The sequence below is a fragment of the Portunus trituberculatus genome, chromosome 41 (assembly GCF_017591435.1).
Source record: "Portunus trituberculatus isolate SZX2019 chromosome 41, ASM1759143v1, whole genome shotgun sequence".
In the NCBI taxonomy this organism is placed as follows: domain Eukaryota; kingdom Metazoa; phylum Arthropoda; class Malacostraca; order Decapoda; family Portunidae; genus Portunus; species Portunus trituberculatus.
Window position 1 is genome coordinate 37,644,773 of NC_059295.1, and position 10,766 is coordinate 37,655,538.

General features: G+C 42.0%; 1 protein-coding gene across 1 annotated transcript in view; it reads right to left on the minus strand.

Moving 5' to 3' along the window:
• Window positions 1-1,858: 1,858 nt before the first annotated feature.
• LOC123517145 (beta-alanine transporter-like) overlaps window positions 1,859-10,766 on the minus strand; it is a 58,322-nt gene continuing 49,414 nt past the window's right edge. Inside the window, exons 9-12 of the mRNA XM_045277096.1 lie at window positions 9,797-10,011; window positions 8,977-9,155; window positions 3,774-3,952; window positions 1,859-3,253 (exon numbers count right to left, since the gene is read on the minus strand). Of these exons, the coding sequence (XP_045133031.1) occupies window positions 2,998-3,253; window positions 3,774-3,952; window positions 8,977-9,155; window positions 9,797-10,011 (829 nt within the window). The 3' untranslated portion in view covers window positions 1,859-2,997. The remainder of the gene's footprint in view (window positions 3,254-3,773; window positions 3,953-8,976; window positions 9,156-9,796; window positions 10,012-10,766) is intronic.

Sequence of the window (10,766 nt, forward strand, 5' to 3'; positions counted from 1 at the left end):
ACAGGAAGGGGAGACTGCTGCTGTACAAGGCACAGGTGCGGCCCCACCTTGAGTACGCAGCTCTCTCCTGGATGTCCTGTGCCGCCACACACAGAAGGAGACTGGACAGCATCCAACGCCGCGCCATACGGCTAGTAGATGCTGCAATACCACCTCACCCAGAGCCTGAGCGTCCCTTGATTCACTGGAACACCGCAGAGATGTGGCGGCAATCGTAGTGTTCCATAAGGCACAGGTGCAAAGAGTGCCACATCTGGCAGGGCTGCGTCATCCTCTGAGAGTCACCGCACGGAGCACGAGAACGGTGCTCAATGGTGGTGACGCCGTAGAGGTGCCGCGATCCCACGGGTGTCAGCATCAACGCACCTTCGCAGGACGCGTCTCCAGGATGTGGAACTTGTTCACGGCCGCGGTGCCTCACGTCCAGGAGATGAACACACACAGTGTCAAACTGATGGCACATAAGTGGAGACAGACACTGCCAACTCCTCTGACACTCTTTGTGACGTGACACTCAGTGTAGTGCAGTGCGTGAATAGTGCTAGTGAAGTGAAAAGAACAGTGCTCCATTTACATGCTGACCATCTTGTATATTATCTATTTTTAAGTCTTGTAAATATTGTAGAGAAATAGATTGTAGTACCCTTAGAATAGGTAGCACACGACAGTGCGCCTTTGGGTACATGTTCTTCTGTATAAATTATGTTTAAATAAAAAAAAAAAAAAAAAAGAGAGAGAGAGAGAGAGAGAGAGAGAGAGAGAGAGAGAGAGAGAGAGAGAGAGAGAGAGAGAGAGAGAGAGAGAGAGAGAGAGAGAGAGAGAGAGAGAGAGAGAGAGAGAGAGAGAGAGAGAGAGAGAGAGAGAGAGAGAGAGAGAGAGAGAGAGAGAGAGAGAGAGAGAGAGAGAGAGAGAGAGAGAGAGAGAGAGAGAGAGAGAGAGAGAGAGAGAGAGAGAGAGAGAGAGAGAGAGAGAGAGAGAGAGAGAGAGAGAGAGAGAGAGAGAGAGAGAGAGAGAGAGAGAGAGAGAGAGAGAGAGAGAGACAGAGAGAGAGAGAGAGAGAGAGAGAGAGAGAGAGAGAGAGAGAGAGAGAGAGAGAGAGAGAGAGAGAGAGAGAGAGAGAGAGAGAGAGAGAGAGAGAGAGAGAGAGAGAGAGAGAGAGAGAGAGAGAGAGAGAGAGAGAGAGAGAGAGAGAGAGAGAGAGAGAGAGAGAGAGAGAGAGAGAGAGAGAGAGAGAGAGAGAGAGAGAGAGAGAGCATGAGTTAAGGCTGGTTCACTTGTGCCAATTTGCGACTAAAATTTTACGTTGGTAGACTTTCTGACTCAAAATCAGTGCCTAGCGACTGCAGAAAGCAGTCACACAACAAGCCCAATTTTTTACTTTATTTACGTTGTGATGTCACAGAATAAGCTTTGAAAAAATGGTCTCCAGGTGTAGAAAAGAAGATGTTTGAGTTGGTGGGGAAAAAGAACACATCTGGGACCACAGAAATTAGTTACGTATATGGTAAAAAAGCTTGCATAAATCATCATTTAACGAAATAGCTGCCACTCTACAAGAACTGTTTCCCTCAGTGCCGGGTGATGTTGGAGGTGAGGACTGAAGATTTGTCAGGATTTAATTTGATCGCAATTGTGCACATTCTTCTTAAGATTAACAATTTTCTTATGAGAAATGTAGGCTAATTTAGTGTGTGGTAGACACTCCTTTCTTTTCTTTTACTTAGCCAAGGACATATCCACTGGCATTTTCTTTTCTGCTGACTCTTCTGGTAGACCGAAAGAAGAGCAACCACAACTTCAGCATCATCACTGGAGGAAGACATCTTGGCGGGTAGCTGTTTGTTTACATTCACTTCCTGCCAAGGCGCCAACTAGTTGATAATACTTTCCAGTCGCTATATGTGACACTTTCTGACTAGAAGGGATGAGTCAGAAACTCTACTGATGCAAAATTTCAGTCGCAAATTGGCACGTGTGAATCCACCTTTATAGAAAGAGAATACATAAGTGATTTTTTCATAGGAGACTCTTTAAAACAATTTCTCTAACACTCATGTGTCATAAACAAAGAAGAAAGCTTTCCTCCTATCTTCATCTAATTACAGATTTTGAATTTCCAACAGAATTTAAAAAGTTAATTTCCCACAAAATAGCTTTCACTCCTTAAACAGTAACTAAATAATACAGTACATACAAAATGCTTCCCTAATCAAGCATCCAAGAGGTATTCATGCAACTTGATTACTTTCTTTTGTAATTAGCATACCATTTCAAAGCTTTGCCAACCTTCAGTCATGTAAGAAATTAGATATATTTTTTTGGTGGGAAAAAGAAAGTAGAAAAGCAGGGAAAAGGAAAGGCTCTCTATCTCTCACCACCCACACCCACACACCCACACACACACACACACACACACACAACTAGCCCTCCCTCCTTTCTTCTTTGTCCCTCCTCAAAGACAGCAGGCAGGTACTCTGTGAATAATCCTAACGCATCTCACAATCATCCATATGGCAATGAACGAATGTTGAGGGAGGGCATAATGAGAGAAAAATTGTAAGAAAACTAACACATCTGACTATACATTATAATGGTCCCTCTACACCTCTTTGTTACACCAGGTACAAACAACACTTACTAATGCTACAATTATTCTACTACTATAGTATTAGATTCTTACAGAAATGTGGCACTTCACTGCGCCCTAGTTAATTCCATTCTCTAGCCCAACTTTACGTATCAGTGAAAATACAAACTACATAAACAAAAGAAGTGTGTGCATATTCTTGTACTTCCCAAGAAGGCCAACTCACATACAGGTAAAGACTGGTGTTCCTTGTTTGTCTCCAAGATGTCAACAAGCCTTTCCCTCAGGATGGAAGACTGTGATGTCCATGAATGCCCCAAAGGCAGTTATTCTTCTTAATCCCCTAATGTTGTAGATCACAAATACAGCTGGCATGATCTTCCTTTCAAACTGACATAATTTCTTACACTCTAAACAACTGTAATCTTTGGGCCAGAAGTAACAAGACTTTGGTTAATTCCTGCACTTTCATCTCCCTCATTTACTTCCTCACCCACTTGCTGACTCTTCCTTCCATTCTCATAAAGCTGCTGCTGCTGGGAGTTCCTCTTCCTCAGGTCATTTTCAGATTTACCTTCATCAATCTTGCTGGAGAGGAGGGTGTTGACCTCATGGGTGCCATCACTGTAGCTTGTTGGCACTGTCCTGCTATTTGCATTGCTCGGCCTACAAACAAGACAAGACAAGACTGTATAGCTGGGAAGATGGGGAAATGCTGAAGCTATAATAAAAGATGTACCCTTAATTCAACCATTGGTTATCAAATTCAATAATTGGTGGTGAAATTTTTCCACTTTCCAACCTTCAATAAATTATTTTATAATTATTTTCCACAGCTTTGGTGTGATGAGTTGTTGAGGCAGTGCTAGTGAAATCTTTGGCACAAAATTATAGCAGATCAAGAGGAGAATGTATAAACTTATGCCAGAAAGAGTTTACTATACAAGATGGCAATCAAATAGGAACTGTCACTTAAACGTATGTCACCTAACTATGAAACAATTCACAAAACCTTTAATGAATCCTCAAACATATCAGAATTTAATCAACTCAGTGAATATCTAAAACTATCTACATCTTTTCCAAAAACCTCAAAACTGGTAAAGGGATTCAAGTAGGGAACAAGCTTTATAATACCTATACCATTGAACACCATCCACATACAAACATCTTGACAACCACCCACCTCTTGGGACAGCAGGTACAGTAGTCTGAAAGGGTCCAGTGCTTGCCAAACTCCTCCCCCTCCTCCAGTGTCTGTGGCAGGTGCTGGTGGAGGGTCTCAGGCAGCAGGAGAGAGAACACCCCACCAAGGTTCAACAATACCCCCATTATGATGAGAGGCAGCACCATCATCTCTGACCCCTGGAATATAAAATGGGAAATTAATTTTGCTACATTTCCAGCAGCTTTCATCTACAGCTTTGTTTTATTTATATAATTGCTAGGAAAAGAACTGGTTCTCAAATAGAGTGGTATAGATGAATGGAATAGGCTCAATAATGAAGTTGTCAGTGATAAATGATTAAGAAATTCTAAACAATTAGATAAATTTAAGGATGAAGATGATAGATGGAATTACTTAGAAATGCTTCATGCAGCCTGGTGGCTTCTTGCAGCTTTTTATCCTTATGTTTCTAAGGTACTGCAGCACCCTAAGAAAAAATTACATCACTGATCAGGTCAGTCAATTCTGGTACAATTAATGTGAGCAAACACCTTAGGCTCTTCTGCTAATATGGGAAGCCAAATACATACTTCTTCTAGTTACCTTGCTCATTAATCATATTTTTTTTCCTACAGAACATTCTGAAACCTAATACAATGCACATACAACTAAGAATTCTATACTTTCATTCTTTTTTTTTCAATCAGTAATAAGCAGCAATTTTGGCTGGTTGAACTCATAAAAAATAAACTCTACAGCAGGGGTTCTCAACCTGGTGCAGTACCCCAGGGTGCGTGAGAGGAATTTTTGGGGTACGTGGCGGGTTTCTCAAAATGCTTCAGTTTTAAATAGCAGCAAATTCGTTTGTAGTATACAATGTGTCCTTCACTAGAACCAGGACACGTTAACAACGTTAACAAGGAAACTCTTGGAGTTATATCACTTGAGAGGAAGCTCTCTTGGATTACAGTTGCCACACAACCTTGCAAACCTATAATATTTGCTCCGATTTCTTATCTTATATGTTATTCACACACACAGTGACTTATTTATCACTGTTACTAGTTACAAGTTGCAACTAGCTGCAAGCAACACTAGTTCACTGCCATAATGATCGAAAATTGTCTGATATAGTTCCTTTTGGTAAATGCATTGCATGTTAGTCACATATAGTGTCTCCCTGTGAGGTACCAGTTCCTATCGACACTACCTCATAGAAACATACTAATATTAATTAAAAATTGTGTCTGCTCCACATATATAACACAATTTAAACTTAATAAACTAAGTCAATAAACCATGCATTTATTGTTACCCTTCCTGACGCTGCATTGTGGGTAAGGGTACGTGATCAATACTGAAAGACTTCGAGGGTACATCACATTAAAAGGTTGAGAAGAAGAAGAATTAACCTGTGCAGAAGCGAGGTGAAATGTGTGTTAAGGTTCCGTGCTGTCTTTAAGTCTCTAGAAATGAAAGATCTTGGTACACCAGACAATTATGTTTTGCTCTATATTATGATGTCAGTCGTATAAACTCAAGTAACTATAAAGAAATACCATGGTAGAATAAGAACAGAAAAATACTGGTAGGAGTAAAACCCTGGCAAATCAATAGATACATCGTAATACAGTGTTTAGAGACGATTACTCTGTACCGCGAGACGATACTGACTCTCTCCTGCGAACACTGAAATTGTGACAGTTTGGGTCCTCTCCTATTGATATTAATCAAAGTATTGCGATTTATTCACAATAGTAATATATTACACTCCGACGGAACACGGGCCTAATGTGTTTGAGATGTGGCATTTTGTTATAGTACATTTCGCTCTATATAGCGACTGTTTAGGACTAAAAAACTGTAGCTTCAGGTAGATATTCAATAATGTTATCTATCGATTTTCAGTCTTAAAGTAGGGAAAATTACGAATATTGATGCATTTCTTTTATAGTCCTCCTTGCTTCTCGAAAAGGTGCACGAATTTAGAAAAGGTTGAAGAACACTAAACTGTACCCTGAAAAAAATACAGTAAAAAGATAAGATAAAAATGACCAACATCTCTATTATTACGGAAGCTAATAATAATACCAAGACTAATTAAGTAATTCAGAGATAACGAAACGAACGACGATCACGAGAGCTTCCACGATAACAGTGTGTACGATAAGATTTGATTCCAGATTCCTCGATAGCGCTCCGAGTTTCCAAGATAACAATGGCATTCCAGTTTCCTCGATAGCGATGCAAGTTTCCAAAATGACGATGCCTTTCCACGATCAAGATGCAATTCCAGTTTCCACGGGAACGATGCGGGTTTCCACGATGTCGATGCGGTTCCAGTCCTCACGATGCGATTTCAAGACACAATATTGAAGTCCACTTGCCTACACAGGTACTGGGACGAACCCTTTCACCCCGTAAGGATCCACCCAACACCCTTGAGTGCGAGTAAAGTGACGCTGCCACCTTCCTGCGCTGCAATTGAAGTCCACTTGCCTACACAGGTACTGGGATGAACCCTTTCACCCCGTAAGGGTCCACCCCACACCCTTAGGTGCGAGGAGAGTGGCGCTGCCACCTCACTGCGACGCAATTGAAGTTCACTTGCCTACACAGGTACTGGGGCGAACCCTTTCACCCCGTAAGAGTTCACCCCAGACCCGTGAGTGCGAGGAGAGTGACGCTGCCACCTTACTGCGCCTCACACGGGTAGCCATGAGCATAACCCGCCACACTCCACTCCCCAAACACTGTCAGTGAGTCCTTTTCACCCCGTAAAGGACCACTGGTACGGTCAGTGCCTGGCTCATGGCGCACAGCGTGCCCTCGTTCATGGCGAGTTGTTCAGCCCGATGTCATTATAAGCAGAGGTCCTGTACACACCACTCACCACCAGACTCTATGCAAGGAGCCCTTATCACCCCTTAAAGGCCCCTCACGGCATCATCTGATGGACGGTAGACACGGCACCCTGCTTAAGGCGACGCCTTGCCTAGTATGAGGCGCTGCAAGTTGACAACAATCAGTGAGCTTGAAGCCGCGAAGGAAAATGAGTCCACGCTAACAATGGGATTCCACGACAGGTTGCGATTCCAGTGTCCACGGTACAGATGTGTTTGTTGAGGATAACGATCCGTTTATCGAGGCTAACGGTGCGGCGATGGCGATGGCGAAACGATCCAAAGTATTATTACCTACACAGGTACTGGGACGAAACTTTTTACCCAGAAAGGGTCAACCCCAGTCCCGTGGTTATGAGAGCAGTGACGATGCAACCTTGCAATGCCTCACACAGGTCGCCATGAGCAATGACCCGCCACACACCACTCCCCAAACGCTGTCATGAAGTGAGTCCTTTTTACCTAACCTAACCTAACCTAACCTAATCTAACCTAACCTAACCTAACGTAAAGGACCCCTGGTACTGTCAGTGCCTGGCTCATGGCACATAGCGTGCCCTCGTTCATGGCGAGTTGTTCAGCCCGGTGTCATTATAAGCAGAGGTCCCGTACACACCACTCACCATCATATTCTATGCAAGGAGCCCTTATCACCCCTTTAGGGCCCCTCACGGCACCATCCGGTGAGTGGTAGACATTGATCTCTTGCTTATGGCGACCCTTGCCTAGTGTGATGCGCTGCAAGTGGACGACTAGTAGTGAAGCTTGAGGCCACCAAGGAAAAGCAGGACCTGCAGCCAGTTCCTGCCTTGGGCCCCAGGCCGGACCCGACGGCCACCTCCTTCCCCCGTGCGGCGCCCAAGGCCGTCACGGCCCTCAAACATCTTTAGGCCGAAAGTTCTCAATCGTCGTTTTAATTTTGATTCGAATATAAAATCGTCGATGGTAAATGAAAAATAGCTTTGGTGTGAAAGTGTGCAAGAGTTAGCTGATTAATGAAACAAGGTGAGGCAGCTTTGCTCCGGAGTATTTAGTGTACTTTGCATGTTGCTGCCGTGAATGTGTACGTGTTTGTAGGTAACTGGATAGAAACAGTAGACCAATGGTAGTTGTGTAGCTATTGGGGAACTTTTGAAAATTAGTTAAGCTTCTGGATAGAGTGGATGAGTGCACACAGGTTTGCGTGTCTTATACATAAACTGCCACTTGTAAACATAAATTTTTCTATTTCATGCTCTTAGAAAAAAGCAAACTTAGTTTTCTTTATTTCCCTGATCACAATGACGTGTAAATATCAATGTTTCAATCATAAGGAAACACTAGGAGAGGACCCAAACTCCCGTTGAAGTTGCCAGATTCAACAGATATCGTAATATTTCACAGAAAAGATGGTCAACTGCATATCGTATATTTTTGGATATTCTTTTGTCACGTAAGGAGATATCAAGATAGGTAAAGTATTTCTAAACATGTATCTACGACAAAAACGCTATAATAGTAGAGTTAGGTTATAACTATGCATTGTGTTTTTTTATTCCATCTTGCTCTATTCCTGGGACAAAATTTACTTCTTCCTCAATTGATAGCTCGAAGTTAGTATGATATTTTCTTTCCTTCTAGGTTAGTAAGTAGACTACAAGACACCATGAACCTATGAAGCCCCGTAAATGAGATTATTTTCATAACTTAGAAATCAAAGTCTGATAATGAGATTGTCTATTGCCAACCAAACCGTTCTGCATAGACGTCTTCAGCGTCATAGAGACCTAATGATGTTAGCTCATGGACAGTGGCCATCCTGACAGCGCGAAACCACAGGGGGTTCATAAGAAGATTTCCAGGGTACTTAGATGGCTGATCTAATAAAATCCTTTGCAGTGCCATTGCATATTGAGTTCCATGTTCCATGTGACAAAACTGGGGGTACTGGTAGATGGTCTTATAACTCAGGGGGTTCTTAACGATAAAAAGGTTGAGAACCCCTGCTCTACAGCATATTATATGATGACTCTTGTTTATCTAAATATATCTTGTAAACCTCCCAGTTCCATACTACTCAAATGAATTGTTTGGTATGCCACTTTTTCTCATTCTCTATGTGGAAGCAAACATGAGTGCATATGAGCAGAATATGTAAATGCAGTTTACACATACAAAAGAGAAGACAGTCTGAGATGAGAGAGGTGTTAAAAATTTGCAGTGGATAAACTGTCTTTTGGAAAAAATAAATAAAAAATGAGTGAAGCCTGATAAACTATAGTATGCATATATAAAAGTATATAATGAAACACACCATCTACCACTATACTATCACGCACCAAATGATTGATGAGAGGGATGACTACAGGCCCTATCATCCCTGCCACAGACGACACTGAGAGCCCCATGCCTCGCACAACAGTTGGGTACAGCTCAGAAGCCATCAAGGGCAGCACCACAAAGGAAGAAGAGATACCAAACTTGCCCACACAGTACAGCACCAGCGTCACAGTGGGATCTGTGAGGAAGGGTATGCATGAGATCCTTCAGTATAAACAGTACAAATTATCATGGAACCATCACTGAGCACATAAGCATTAAGTAGCATTATGGCATATCAACATGTTTATAAATAAATATCATGTTTGATTCTGGTGACAATATGTAAGAGCTGAAAGGCTTGTAACATATCACAGGAAAAAAGATGAATGATGAATAGCACTTGACAGCCTTCTAGAAGGATGGAGGTGGAAATGAGAAATGAACACTTCTAAATTAACTTTGGAGGCAGCCCTTCATATCAAACCTATCATGTGACTGGATGAATATCAGCTTTCCCAGAATCCCAAGTCTCCATTCATGCTTTTGAAAGTGTAGTAATTAAGCCCCACTTTTGGTAAGGAGTTAATAACTGCAAACCTCATGTACAAAAAGACATGGATAGGGGCCTTGTTTATATCAGCATCACACTCACAACCTTTCACATAGCATCAAGTGTACTGAAAAGCTGATACACAAAACACAAACAATTCTACAGAAAAAGAGAATAAAGAACAAAAGGGCAGGTAATGCATTAAGGCTGGAATATTTTCAGAAATAGGTAATTGTTGATATACCGACATATGATATAGAAAACAAAAAATCCTTATCTTCACTGACCTTCCTGAGTGACAACAGTGGCCACACAAGCACTGCCACCCACTATCATGGAGAAGCAGAGGGTCCAACGGCGGCCCCAATACTCCATGGAGGGCCACAGGAACAGATAAGTGGGCAGCTCAGCCACTCCTGCCAGGAAGAAGTTGAGGTAGGCATCTCCCCCAAGTGCCGGGGCATAGTAAGACAGTCCCACATAGACTGAGGTGTTGGTGAACCTATGGATAGGAGAGGATATTTTGGTGAGGAATGACTCATTTTATATATTTCTCGCTCTAATTAAAGAAAACTAAATGTAGCTCACACTTTTTCTACATTGCAGTAACATAGATCTATTTCTACCCAAGATATTCAAATCATACCCATGAAATAATAAATAAATGAGGAAACTTCTAAATGCACAATCACAAACTTAATGAATATGATACTCACCTTTTTTTCTACAATGTGGACACTTAAGACCTATGTTCTTATCGTAAGACTGAATTGAATCTAACAGAGTGATATTAAATGACCTAAGAACAACTGAAATCTAAAAATAAGATGGTAATAGAAGCAGCCTTCTTGCCTTATTTCGTCCTTGAGTGACAAAACAAATCAAGGGATTTTAATAGATAAATATAACTGGCAAGAAGTCATGATGTGTGTCAAGCCACACCTTTCCCATCTCTCCCCATATCTATCTTCCCATCCTTGCTTCTACTTATTTTTTCATATTTCTCTCTCTCTCTCTCTCTCTCTCTCTCTCTCTCTCTCTCTCTCAGGACAGTACACACACACACACACACACACACACACACACACACACACACACACACACACACAAAAAAAAAAACCAACCAGTCACAGCCACTTTCAGCACATACTCAACAGCATTCTCATCTGAACCACTGCTACCAACGTCTCCATAAAGGCTTACCCACACACACCAGTGTCGTATCAGTTCCTTATCTGCTCAGTGATTCAGAGTCAG